The sequence below is a fragment of the Crocodylus porosus genome, unplaced genomic scaffold (assembly GCF_001723895.1).
Source record: "Crocodylus porosus isolate Cpor-Errol unplaced genomic scaffold, CroPor_comp1, whole genome shotgun sequence".
Classification (NCBI taxonomy): domain Eukaryota; kingdom Metazoa; phylum Chordata; order Crocodylia; family Crocodylidae; genus Crocodylus; species Crocodylus porosus.
Window position 1 is genome coordinate 62504606 of NW_017728950.1, and position 14462 is coordinate 62519067.

Here is a 14462-nt window from a genome sequence, read left to right on the forward strand (position 1 = left end):
CTTGCTGGGGTCGTTTGACCCCAGTATTATTTCCTGCCATGGCGGGGGGTTGGACTAGATGATCTACTCAGGTCCCTTCTGACCCTAGAAACTATGAAACTATGAAATTATGTGTCTGTTTTTGCAACAAGACTGCTCGTATCAATTAGGGATGTGTGAAATGGCACCATTTCATTTCAGCTTCTGTTTCGACATTCTGAAAGCCCCTTCTGAAGGCATGAAGCCTGCCTGATTTCAAGGAGATAGGTGCAGGGGTTTCTGGGAAACTGCGCCTCAAAGTCTTGAAAGCAAAACTTGTGTCACTCTAAAACAATAGAGTAAAATAATGCGACATACTAGAAAGGTTTCCCCGTACCGTGGCTCTCAGCCAGCAGTGCACATGAGTTCATCTGTACCTCTAACTGTTGAGCAGGCCCTTTCAAATTACTCATAGATCTAAAGTTATACATGTGCTTAAGTGCTTTGCTGAGCTGAAGTCCAAGTTAGTATAAATGTTTTCTTTAAGTTTACTGACACAGACTAACTTTTATTTTCTCTATTTTCTCTATTTTTTTTATTTCTCGAGGGCCAAAAAATAAAAGTGCAATGGGTGGAAACATCCTGGTTCTGTTATTAAAATTACAAACACAAGTTCAGCATCTTACCAGCATTCATGCTGATTTCCCACATATTTTTACAATTTTACACCAGTATATTTCCACTCAATTCCTTGGGCATGCTCCTAAAGTATACCTATGTACAAGGGAAAAAAAGCTCATTCTCTTAAGCAAGAGACATTTTCTAATTGTGCCAGAGTATTTTTCATATAGCTGTGGTCATGAGCTGTTGCAGATCTGCCAACATAGTAATTCAGGCTTTCATAACAGTTTTTGCTTTATTTTTTGTTTGCTATTGCAGGTGATCTTGTCAGGAATCATAGGATTAACAACATGGAAGAGACCAATGATACTTTTGGTATGTACCAATTAAAATGTACTGTAAAGAGAAATGTCGAAGTACTCTTGATGAACAGGGGCATTGAATTAAAGATTATTTAATTGAAGCTTTGGAGGGATACAAGTCTACAGATGACTGTGACAACTTCCAACAGATCAAGAAGATTGAAATAGACTATAAATATTAAGTAGACAGAAAGAAAAAGTAATATCAAATGAGGCTATGGGGGGAATTGGTAGCTGCAGGAAAAAATAATGATAAACATAATTTTTGGCAAATTGTAGTCAAAGGGTTAAACAATTCTAGCTTAATTCCCAATTTGTATATTCCTGAATATACATGGGTTTTGTTTTAAAAAATAAGTTTAACAACTTACAGTGGCAAACAAATGATGGCTTCTTGCTGAAGAAAACGTTATGTTAAGCTACAAGCAGATCATTATGTCACCTCTGAATCTCATATAAAAGCACATATATCCTAAATGAGAAATGAAAAGACCCCCAGCTTTGATTTTCTTTCCCCAAGAAATTTTCAAGGAATTCTTTGACTGGTGGTGTCCAATTTTGCTTTTTAGGGGATCTGGTAAGTATTTTTGTTCAGTTGTTTAGAGTTCTTAATTGAGCTCAGGTGCTCACACTATCAGTCAGGTTTCAAAGCTCATGAGCCATTGCTCTGCCTCCCCTCCCATCATTGAATTAGGTAGAGATAAAAGCTGCCTTAAAAAATAATTAGAAATCTTTTCTGTTTTTTATGAGAACCATAGGTCAGCACCCCAAAGTTCTGCTCCATACAATAAAATGGACTCTACCTTAGATCTATAGATGTTTAGGGCATTTATACACATGCTGGAGGGGTACTTTAATTAGAGCAGTTCTGAGAGATGGTCTAATTAAAGTGACTGGAGCATCTCGTGCATCAGTGTCTCTGTGCTTAAAAACGGCAGCGGGGGCACTCATTCAACAAGCTTTAGCTAAAGTGCCCTGCTGCCATTTTTAAGCATGGGGACACTGATACACGAGACATGGGAGGCTGCTGGAGCGCAGTAATTACTCGATTAATTGATTCTGTTCTGATGTGCTGTAATTACAGCATGTCAGAGCAGCCTCCCTGCTCATGTATAAGCACCCTGAGTGCTGCCAGAAGTACTCTTCATCCTGTCTTATTGTAAAAGGATAAAATTCTACCTAAGGCTTGTTTTGCTCTACTGTTTATGTTTTCAGTGTACTGATTCCAGTTCAGGTTTTTGATAAAATAGATTCCAAGTTATTAAAGATACTAACTAAATTATTTTATCCATAACGTGACATATAGTTTTTTCCGTGTCCGTAGTTCTTGTTAGCAGTAGCGGGAATTACTGTATCCTTTCAGTACAATTCATATTGTTCTTGGTTACACAGTTTTTTCCACATTTGTGTAAGTATTTCCCAATAAGAAAGTGTAGGCTTAGTATAATAATTCAAACCTTTAGGAGTAATGTATTATGCTTCTTTTAAACCAGTAGTTTGAGGACTGAACTCACCTAGAATATACTAGTGTCTATTAGTACAGCAGAGAGGTACACTAGAGACTATAGTCTTAAAACTTCTGACTTTTTTTCTGCCATAGATATTTAAGACATTTAAGTATCTTACTGCTTCAGGTATGTAGGCCATATCTAGTTAGAAATTAAATTAAATGTTCTGTATTTCAGTTGGTCTTGATGTCTCAGGTGCCTGGAAATTAGATAGAAAGCCATTTACCTCAAATTCACCATTTCAGATTTCCCATTGCACTAGTAACTAAAACATATTGCCACAAACTGGGTGATTTCAGTCCAGCTTCACGTTACAAAAATATTAGTGCACTGACCAAGGGCTGTAGTGGATATAAAACCAGTTGCTTTCTCATTTTAAGGCAAGGTCCTCCTATTTGGGGAAGTGCAGACTCAAGGCACCCCTTCTCAGACTCAAGGCAGCCCTCCATAACTTTTGTTAACTGAGTAGCACCCCATTTAAAAAACTAATTATTTTTATTACGGGGCTCACCTTCTTGCAGAGGGGGCAAGCAGTGGGGGTAGGGTAGCAGCACAGAAATAAATATAAATGCCATTTGTCTTGAGTGTTTTAGGCTGTGAGGAGCTACACTGTTTCTTCATGTGAAAAACTTGGTTACTGCATTTTGTTCCTGCAGTTCCTTACCATCTCATTCTTTTCTACAGCCTAATCCTCCTTTCATAGTCCTCTTTCTTTAAATTTGAAGGTTATTTCTAGTTTTATCTAAACACTGAATCAACACATCTGCCCTTTTACTTATATCCATAACGAATAGGCCCTGCATTGTTTTCTTTTTTTCATAGTTGTACCTGTATTTTATTGAAGTGTGATTTTTTTTTCCAAGATTAGGCCATAAATTCAATAGTTCAGAAAAAAAATCCACAATAGAGGATGTTAAACAAAGTGGCAAGTTTAGGGACTGTAAAGCCATGGAAGGAGGAATAACTTACTAACATTCAAAGGAAAGGATGTACAGGAACAGCTGCAGTATATCCTGGAAAGATGACTAGTATCTAGTAGTAGTAAAATAGTATCAAGATGCTATTTTGGGTTAAATTCCTAAAACCCCTTGTCAGAGATAGGGTGGAGGGCCTCCTCCTGGGAGCCATGTATAACTTATAGCCATATAAGTTATACAGAAAGATTCCCCCAAATCATCAAGACATACTAAGCAAGCATAACATGGCAGGGTTTAGGGACATGAGACTCATACTTTAAATGAGGCAAAGTTTTTTAGAGCTGATCAATCTCTGCTCTTCAGGCTGCTATTGCTCTTCAGGGGACTGAGGAATGACCTCTGTCCCCTTTTTTACAAGGGGCAACTTATGCAAGGGCTCCTGTCCAATGACTTCTCCCAAGTATAGATCTATTAGCCTCTTGAGCACTCTACCTTCAGGGCTGCCTTCCACATCAGTGTATTTAAGATTTGCAGAGAGCCCTTCTCTCTGATTCATAAGGGGCACACAAATCACATGCTTCTCTTTCTTAACCAATTCGACACAGTACTCTGTATTGAAATAACCCTTGCAGATGAATTGATTTGATATGTAGTCAGTTTTACAAGTTTTGTGGAGAATGTAGATATCTAAACATCTTTTGAACTTGGTACCGGTATCATTCCAGCAATATGAGAACTTAAGACAGCCTCAAGCACACAGTATGAATTCCCAGGATTGTTATTGCATCACCAACTTACATTAGTATTTGCAACATCTGCATGAAGTGATTTTGGACAGTGTTCAGTGATTACGACATTAGTTGTTGGGTTAATGATGATCATAAATCTTACTTCTGTCATAGTGTCAACATTAAAATCTTCTTCAGTGCTCCTAGGTAAAAGGTTCTTATCTTTCTTTTTGTCTATACCTGCTGTCAGTGACTGTTTCTTTATGTAATCCTCAGCCTCTTTAAGAATTGTAATTTAATATAATGTGATGTAGATTACAAGTAATTCAACCTAGTAATTAAACTTTGTCTAAAAGCTATTTGATCTTATTTTTTCATTTTCCTTCATTTTATTGTAAAGTTTTAATTATTTCTGTAAGGACCCTATGTGCTAATCATCTACTTCACTTACAAGGATTAAGATTTTTTTTCTGCTGTTTCTGGACATTTTTTGATTAAAACTGTTTCTTCTTTGTAGTGGCACTGTGGCCACATTATTCACAGCCCTTTTGTTAGAGATTTCTCAAGTACAAAATGACTCTCCTTCTTTCCTTCCTTTTAGGTAAGCATTTATTCCTGTTGTGAAGTTTTCTTTGTGCATGATCAAAGAAAGATAAATTCAACACTGGTTTGTTATGTCCTATCTATCCTATAAATAGAAAAATGAAGGGTCTGCTATAAATTTACAAAATAATAGTATCCCAACTTTCCTCTGGTTAGAATCATAGAAAGTTAGGGTTGGAAGGGACCTCAGGAAGTCACGTAGTCCAACCCCCTGCTCAAAGCAGGACCATCCCCAAATAGATCATTCCAGCCAAAGCTTTGTTTAGCCAAGTTTTGAAAACCTCCAAGGATGGAGCTTCCACCACCTCTCTGAGTAACCTGTTCCAGTGTTTTACTACCCTCCTAGTGAGAAAATTCTTCCTAATATCTAACCTAAACTTCCCTTGCTGCAACTTGAGACCATTGCTCCTTGTCCTGTCATCTGCCACCACTGAGAACAGTCTAGCTCTATCCTCCTTCAAATCCTCCTTCAGGTAGTTGAAGGCTGCTAGTAAATCCCCTGTCTTCTCTTCTCTAGACTAAATAAGCCCAGTTCCCTCAGCCCCCTCACAATTTTCCTCCTAAATCATGTCCTCCAGCCCTGTCACCATTTGTGTTGTCCCCCACTGGACTTGCTCCAGTTTGTCCACATCCTTTCTGTAGTGGGTGCCCAAAACTGAACACAGCCTTGAGTTAGGTGACAGCTTCCTGTATTCCTGAATCATGTACCCAGCACAGCCTTTAGCAGGTTGAAATATAGTTAAAAATATTAGGTGCCATATATGTTACAAGATCAGATTATGTACTAAGCAGGCCCCCTGACATGGTCTTTTTTTTTGTAGGTTAGACAGGATATTCAGTTTGGAAGCTGTGGCAGTCTGAAACCTACCATGATTTTAGTTGCCCTGATCTTTTGTTTTGTAGGGTCAGTTAGTACACACTTTTGTTGTTCTGTTTTTTTAACATTTGTAGCTTGAGTTTGATTTTCCAAACTCTTCATGTTGTTTCTCCAATTTGCCCAAGTTGGCTGCTAAAATTGGCTTCCTCAGTATTCGGTTGTGTGTCATTCACCCTTTTAATGGAAACTTTTCCTTTCTTCTAAAGGCTTTACTATTCAAAAGCTCTTATATTTGACCTTTAACTGAAGGCATGCCTCTAAACTGTATCTGTGCTTCCTCAATATATTAAGGTAAATGCAGTATAGTTAATACATATCTCTTCTAGGCCATATTTGCCACAACCAGTGTGTCCTCAGGTCTTACTGTTCTCCAGCTAGTATTAAGCTAGTATTTTTTTCATCTGTGGCCAGTTCACCCCATGGGTTATTTATGTAGCACTTCCAGATGATCCCTGGAGTGTTTTACTGATGAATCATGTGTCAGTTGGTGATATGCGATGTTGGTTACAGCCCAGTTCAAGATGCATTTGACCTTGGCTTTCTGACTAGCTACAACCAACCTCTCAAATCAAGTACATCTCTGCATCCCTCATGGCTGCTTTGTGATTTTTTTGTTGTGTGGTTTTCTTGAGAGGAAATTTATTTGTGAACAGATATATGAAAGACATAAGTAGAGCAGTTGCAAACACACAAAAGGACAGAATCAAACTGCTAAATGACATGGAAAGATTAGCACTATGACAGCTGCAGGCAACAAAGGGATATTCAGTAGTAATACATATAAAGTCCTTGCACAAGGAGATGAAATTAACAGTATAAATGCAAATTGAGTAGATGTAACTGCACCAGTCAATAACATCATATACATTGCAGTTTTATTTTAAAAAGCTGTCTGTGAAAATAGCAGTTGATGCTTCCATATTCATAGTCAGTGATTTCCATTCCAGATATGGTCAGCTTACAAGTAAAAAATTGTTTTTCTAACTGCAAAATCAGCCTGGGCTCAAACTTAGTTCTTTTCCTTTTTTGCAGCATTAGTAATAATTGGAGTGGTTTGAAATATTGTGTTTGAAACATTTTTTTAAAGGAAGGAACTTTTTTTTATCAAAAGGGAAACTTCTGCCAGAAATGTTTGTAGTCAATAAAATTTTGGGGGTTTTCATTAGAAAACGGAAAAGTTTCTGGGGTCCAAGTTTTCATTTTTTAGTGAAATTCTAGAATAATTTGTCTGATGAAAAATGTTGATAAAAATATTTTGTTTTCATGTGTACAAAAGTATTTCCTGAGCAGCGTTTGTTAATTGTGATGTTGCAGGGCGAATTATGTCCATGGTAACATCTTTGCACTTCACTGCCCTGGAGAGATTTGGCCAAGATGAACAAAGCAGAACCATCCCCTTTGCTCACTCCTAGCTATGTATTCTCCAGAGGCAACAGGTATAAAAAACAGGGAAGGTGGACATTACTGGCACAGGCCCCAATCCTGAAAACATCTGTGCAGATGCTGAACTTCAAGCAGGCGAATAGTAGGTCTAATCATCTGCTTAAAAAGAAGTATGTAGGTATTTGTAAGTTTGGAGCCCAAGTGTCTTTTTGTGCTCTGGGCTTATCTGAACGAAATAAGTGCCAGTAAATAATTTCAACTGTTATTAAATTATCTCACTGTAAACAAACTGATCCTGTCATCCTTTGCTGTACAGAACTCTTGTTGATATCAAGGGGACTCTTACTCAGGTAAAAGCTGCAAGGCTGATCCTTATTTATTTATTTATTGAATTTATATGCTGCCTTTCTCAACAAAATCCCAGAGCTGTTATGTAATAATCTATATTTTTAACGTGTGTAAGTGGCACTCTAAAAATATTTTGCATTTATCTCCCCCTCCTGCTTTTTTGTTTTTATATCCTCAAATTATTTCAAATGAAAAAGCTTTTCCTGAGACATGCTGTTGCATCTAATGTAAGGCATAATATTACTTTTTAAATAAATTTATTTTGTGCTTTTAAATGATTTTTTGGTCATGAGTTGTATCACACACCTCCATATGGTGCAATCAATAGCTCTTTTGATTGATGGAAAATGTGCAAGGTCATAAAATGTAATGGTTAGTTTGGTATTGCAGCTGTGTGTCTGAAGGAAAGTAATGCTTTTTTTTTTAAATGGTGTTATAAACTATTGCTGAGATATATAAAAGTTAATGATTATGAAATAAGCATTTTTGTTCCATATACCATTAAAGTGTTATTTGGGTCTGATTTTGCATTCAAGTCAGTGAGGCACCATGAGACACAGCAGTCTGTGTAGAAAGAATTGCAGGGAAAAGGCCTTGTCTTATAGGTTATTTTTCTGTCACTTGGCCTGTTTTTGCTTCCATTGAAACTAATGATAAAGCAGTCATTGACTTCAGCAGAAGTGGGACTAGCCTCACTGACTGAGATTGTGTAGCCTGGATTCTTTATGTGCTTGATATATTTTTTCTTGAAAAATCATCTAAATAAGGAATTAATAAATAACAAAGTTGCCTAAAATGATATGTATTTTATTTTCACATATTTAATTCACAAAGATGTTCCACAGGACTTTTTATAGCTGACTACAGTTCAGACCTATCTAATGCTAAAGAGATTAAGGGCAGTGGGCCAGATTGGATATGAATCTGAAGCCAGAATTTGCCTTACTTCTATTTTTATCATTGCAGTTAAAGCTTGGTTCCAGTCTGTTTTGATTTTTAAAATAGCTTGTTTATCTTTGTCGGTGTCTTCCATATGTTAACTCTTGCTGATTCAAATAAATTTGCCTAAGTTGTATATGGACTTGAATTTTTCCTCAAAGCATGAATACCCAGTTTTCTTGATTTTGGTAACAGGTAACTAACTTGAAGAGAATAGGTTTAAACATCTGTGAAAAGGTAGGCTGTAACTTTAAGGCCATGATTATTTAGCACCCTGGGGTGCCTTGAGACCCTTTCAGGGGGTGCCATGTGGTATTAGCACTGCTAGGTGTTCAGTGTGATTCACAAAATAAACTCTGATATGTCAAATAGGATCCACAGTGTTAAAAATATTCTGACCTGTTGTCCTTGTGTGTTCTGTGCAATGGAAAATAGCTCTATTATATTTCTGTAATCAGAAAAATGTACGATAACTAAGAGCTGAGGTATTTTCTAAGGGTTGTCTTGAGTCTAACAAAAGGTGTCCTGAGTCTATAAAGGGTTGAGAACCACAGCTTTAAGGCATGGCTACAAAAAAAGATGGTGTGTAAACTCTGACCCCTCAGGAGTTAACTGCAAAAGGTATTGTTCTGTTACGAAACACACTTTTGAATCACAGTTCCTTCCCTGTTTTCCTGTTGCACCCTAGGATGGAGGAATTAATCGGGTGCTGGCTTATGCTACTAGGACCATCGCCTAGCCAGCTACCTTGTGTGAGGGGCACCCTTATTCCATATTTCTCTTTTGTATGGGTGCATGGTCCTAGTTAAGTCAGCTCTGACCGATTACATAATTCATTTTTTTAAGCAATGTAAACCATTAGTCGAGTTTCTGGACCAGTGCATTTGATGTAAAGAGGAAAGGGTTAAACTTTAATTTACTAAGATCTGATGTGTCAGCACATCGTGCATGAGCTGCCTGGAATCTATGCAGGCTGAATGACTGAATACAGTACTAATGGATCCTTGGCATTGTCTATGACTGCAGAAGTTAAGATCAGTGTATTAAGGCAGATATTAGTACTGTGAGGAGTGGCAAGTCCATTACTTTCTCAAGGAAATTAAAACAGGAATTTCCTCTGGTTTGTAAACCACTAGGAGTCCTAGGGCACATTTGGACTATCTTGTGAGCCCAGAAGTGCCACCAAGATGTATGCCTGACACACCACAGTTTGGAAATTAGGCAGCATGGCCAGTTAAACACATCCTTGAACATGCAGTAAGCAGCACACCTCAGGACCCCTGTACAAGTGCAGGTAAAGGCACTACTGGATTTAATGTGTGATCCACACAATTGCACCTCGTGCCATGCCAAACATGCATGGTAGAAGGCACATTTAGGGGATTGCACATTAGAATCAATTGCACCTTATTGCCATGTTGGGTGAGCCTGATCTTGGTCTCCCCCTGCACTGGCAAGAAGCAGGCTTCCATAGCTGGGATCTGCCTTTGTTAATGAGTCTCCCAGCCACAGGGGCTATGCACAGTGGGACCGAGAGCCCTGAGTGAGCTAGCGGTTTCACACACCCCTGAGCCTTGGAAATCCTGGTAGCTGTGATCCCCAGCACTCAGAGGTTTCACACTGGGCATGGTGCATCCCTGCATCTGGGAGATCTGTCAGCTGATGGGGCCCCCAGCCACAGGGGAGACCCTGCTACACATGCAAATTAAAGCTTGATAGCAACCAGCTGTAAAGTCAGTACACGTTTTTGAGGTGTAACTTTACAGTTGGTTGGAGCTTTTTATCATGTGATAGCTATTTTGCCTGTATAGCTGGTCTTAAGGTAATTGCACAATTAACCAGTTAATTGCATGATACCTCTAATGAATAGAGGGGGCCTTAAACTAAGAGCAGCTACCAAAGCATGCTCAGGCTGTTACTGCAGTGCCTAGTTTCTGGGTACTAACATGCACTGAATGGGACCAAGTAGGCCATTGTGCTTCTTGGAGGGTGTTCCTGGGCTTGCCACAGAGGCAGTGTAGAGATGATCCTATTTTTCTTTGTACTTTGCTTCATGGACCATCCAGATACAGTTTAATGTTTTTGTTTCTGTGTAGTACAGTTTCTGAATTCAAGGGAAATGTGAATATTGCTTCCTCAGTGTCTTATCCCCAGTTTTCCCATCAATTAAAAGAAAATATTGCTACCTAAATTTTCTGAGATTTATGACTGAAAAGGTTACTAAAGATTTAAATATTTTATAAACTTACTGAATCTGAAAATGTACATGGGTTTGATATTTTTCTATATCTCTTAGTTTCTTTACTTTGTATATTTGATATCACTTTGTATATACAGGAGACCCTTGCCATTCTCAGGGGATACGTTCTGGAGTTCCCTGCGAATGACGAAATCTGCAAATATTGACAAGGCTCCCCATCAGACCCCACAACCACCCCCTGCTCTACCCCACATTGTTCGCAGGGCTCCCCCACAGCCCCTGGGGACCGACCCCTTCCACCTGAGCGCTGCCACAGCTGCCACCATGGAAGAAGATGTTGCTGCCACTTGCCTCCCTCCATGTCCCCAGCGCTCGCTCTCCACCCGCCTCCCGGAGTTTGCAAATAGCAAGGGTTCCCTGTAGTTTATTTAATTCAGCTTTAGACTAAGTGTGTTTCCCTTGTCATTTGTGGGAATTTTTCACATGACAAGTGGAGAGAAAAATGTTTTCAGAAAGTGAAATTGCAAGACCATAGGTAGATTCAAGGGCAAGTATATTACAGGAAAGAATGTTTGACTCATCCATTTAACTGACTAGGGTTTAAGTGGATAGTATATTAGAGTGAATGGACTTGGAAAGCATGTTTAGCATGAGATGCGTGTGGGCACTTCCATGTGCTCTTGAGTTATTTCTGTGTCAAGGTAACTGAGGTAATTTTGCTGAAAGTGCAAGAAGTGGGTATTGATTGAACTTCGCTTTTAATGACTGAATACTTAGAAATATTTAAATCAATTTGGTATTCATGAGGGGAAATATGATAGAATGGACTAGGGATATGAAATATCTTATCATCTTCATGGTTTTATGATATGAACAGAGCAAAGTGAAAATACTGCAACTCCTAAAATATAGTGTTTTCCACCTGAGCAGAGTAAAACATCTAATACTATGTTTTAATCCTCATTTATTGAGTCTCATGCTGGGCACTTGCAAAGGATATTGAGAGCATTGGACAATCGAAGGACTTTATTATTTTACCTACCACTCCTACTTGCCTTCTGTTGGTGCCCTGTTGTTCATGGTACTGCGAGTCTGTCAGGACTGTTTTGCAAACCAAAAAGCATTGTCTGTTATGGGAAGAGCAGGATTCTATTTTTAGTATCTGAGGGGAAATAAAATTTTATAATTGAAATCCTTTGATTGTGTCTGTGCCCTCATTCTGTTATTTCAGTTATTTTAAAGCATTTGTACTGAAAAAAAATTTTAGAAATTGCCTCTTTTGGAAAAATAAGATGTTTCCGCCTCAGATTTCCAAAAAATGAAAATGAGCTGAGACCGATACAAAGTAGAGTCAGGAACTCTATATCTCATGCTTTGCTCCTTCAGGACCATCTTTCATCTAGTCAGATGCCGGCCTTCCAAGGGTGTTTGACAATTTACAGGAACTATCTGAACATCTTTCACCTGCCAGTAGAAAAATAATGTCAAAAACTTGGTTCAAAAGGTCTTTCAGATTTTTTAAACTTAACTTCTTTGTTGGGAGCATACATTACCTGTACTTATCTATATCTGAATGGTAGTGCATATAATCTGCTACTGTGAACTCTGTGAAGAAAAGGGGGACATAGCAAGTTCTGCACAAAGTTATTGGCCAAAATAATTGACAAAGGAAATACTTTTTAGTGAGACACTCTGAAATCCCAGCCCTCAGTGAAGTCAATGGGAGTAGTATTGCCATTAACTTCATGGGAGCCAGAATTTCAGTCCACATATTTTACAGTATTTTGCATTAGCTTCCTTATAGTATATTTCATTGTTTTGTTTTCATTGCTGTTAAGTGCATTTTGCTGTTTCAGGTTAACCTGTTCATCTTGCTGTCTGTCGTCTGTGTCCTTTTGAACCTGGCTGGATTTATTTTAGGATGTCAAGGAGCTCAGTTTGTATCCAGTGTACCCAGATGTGATCTGGTGAGCTAATATAGCAAGCTGGTATTGCTAGCTTCCAAGATATGCTAATATATAGATTAATGTAGGCAGTATGTGAAGAGAATATGAATGCAACCATAGAATAGAAAAAATAAAAATAATACATGCTGATTTATGCTTAGATTCAGCAAAGCACCTAAGCATATGCTTGACTTAAAATTTGTGAATTGTTTCACTGAAATATATGCTTTTTATGCTAACATTTTTATGCTTTAAGTTAAGTAGATACTTCATTGTTTTGCTATACTGGGGTTTTAATGAGCTGCTGACCCAGGACCTTAAATCAAGAAACCTGTAAAGAATGTTTTGACCAATGAACAAATCAGTGCCTGGATCTTTTCCAGCATTTAAGCCCATACTGCCAGGGTAAATGAAGGATGTTAAGATGGAAGAGATCCCACAGGTAAAATGGGTGTGACCTAATAGAATTTATGAGGTCCTTGGATATTAGTAGGAAAATCTTTTAAAAAATCACTCTGTTGCTTCACAGGAAGCCAGTGGAGCTTTCTTAACATACCAGCTGGAGTAATATAATCAGATTGCAGTGCTTAAAAGCAGTTTGGCAGTCAAGGTCAGCCCAAGCATTTAGTTACTGAGAGAAGAATTGGGGAAAATAATAATAATATAGACAAAATGTTTAAATATTGGACTGAGAACCTCAGTTCTCATTTCTGTATGAAAGCATAGGCTCCAGCCTTTACAAGTTCCTGAAATGGTAAGACTATTGTATAATTTCCCATACACTAAGGCAAATACCTCCAGTGTTGTGATTTGTGAGTAGTAAGCAGCTGATTAAAATAGTCAGAGACTTGGCTATATAAATAAAATAAATAAATAGACAAATAAATAAATATGTGTTTGATTTTTACTCATAAATAGAGTTGATAAGATGAACCTGAAAGTTGCAAACATCATAATGGCACACTGGTATAGTCATTACTGGGTTGGAAGAGATGGAAATATAGCCCTGGGTTGCATGATACAATTAGATGTATAATATTGTGCCCTATGAACCACCCAATGGTGGCAAATACAGAATGTGGCTTACATTTTGGTCAAAAATGAATCTTCAAAACTAAATGCATTAGTGTACGAGTAGAGGAGACTGTTCAGACATTGATGTCATTGAAAACAAGTCTATGTGATTCAGTGTTTAAATAAAAAGTGAATTCAAAAGGGTCTATTGATAAAATTCTATTTTTTTTAGATAAATAAACGAGTATGTCAACTGTAACAGTTCTATAATGCGTGAATCACTGGCATACTGACTTACATAGATTTGATTTTCTAAGCATGTAATTAGCTCTGTGCTATGGTCAGAACAGCTCTAGCAATATACTAAGCAGCAATGCAGTGTAAAATTGCCTCCTAAATTAAACAGTAATTCCATTTTTTCCTTGCTGTTAAAGGTGGATCTGGGTGAAAGTAAGATATGCTTCTGCTGTGAAGAATTTCATCCAGCAAAATGCACAGAGAAAGAGAATGCATTGAAGCTCTACCCAGTTCAGTCATGTAGTGCTGTTCACCTTCTACTCAAGGTACCTTCCTCATAAAAATCAATTCCTTGATCATCTTCACATGACAGTTAGAAAATCAGTATTAAAATGTATTGCCCTTTGCACTGTGGCAATTTCATTGCCTTCCAATCTATTTCCTCTCAGGCTAAGTACAGACAGTCAAAAAGCCAGAGACTAAATCAATTCAATCTTTACAGGTGAATCTAAACTGCGTAGATTGAACCAAGAAGCAAGTGAACAGACATTCACTTTGGATTCCAGAAATGCAGCCATGTACCTACAGTGGCTTAGGGCAGAAGCTGGGAGGCACTAGAGCATGCCTCCCAGCCACTGCCAAAGGGAAGGGAGGAGAGGAGCCTTTCAAGTCTTTCCCCCAACTCCCTGCTTGAGTGGAGGGGGCTTTAGATCCCCCTCCCTGGCCTGCATGGGATCTCAGCCCGGGTCTGTCTTGGGGGTGGTGGGGAACATCCCTGCCAGGCTTATCCCTCACTCCCTGCTCTGGGCCCAGGCTGACAG

The 14462-nt window shown here is 38.4% G+C and overlaps 1 protein-coding gene across 2 annotated transcripts in view; it reads left to right on the top strand.

Annotated features, from left to right (window-relative positions):
* The first annotated feature begins 875 nt into the window (after positions 1–875).
* Positions 876–14462, top strand: part of FAM189A2 (family with sequence similarity 189 member A2) — a 49069-nt gene continuing 35482 nt past the window's right edge. Inside the window, exons 1-4 of one of the 2 annotated variants that reach the window (XM_019555232.1) lie at positions 876–954; positions 12301–12411; positions 12647–12832; positions 13839–13967. In XM_019555232.1, the coding sequence (XP_019410777.1) occupies positions 12800–12832; positions 13839–13967 (162 nt within the window). In that variant the 5' untranslated portion in view covers positions 876–954; positions 12301–12411; positions 12647–12799. The remainder of the gene's footprint in view (positions 955–12300; positions 12412–12646; positions 12833–13838; positions 13968–14462) is intronic. The other variant, XM_019555231.1, reaches the window with a different exon arrangement.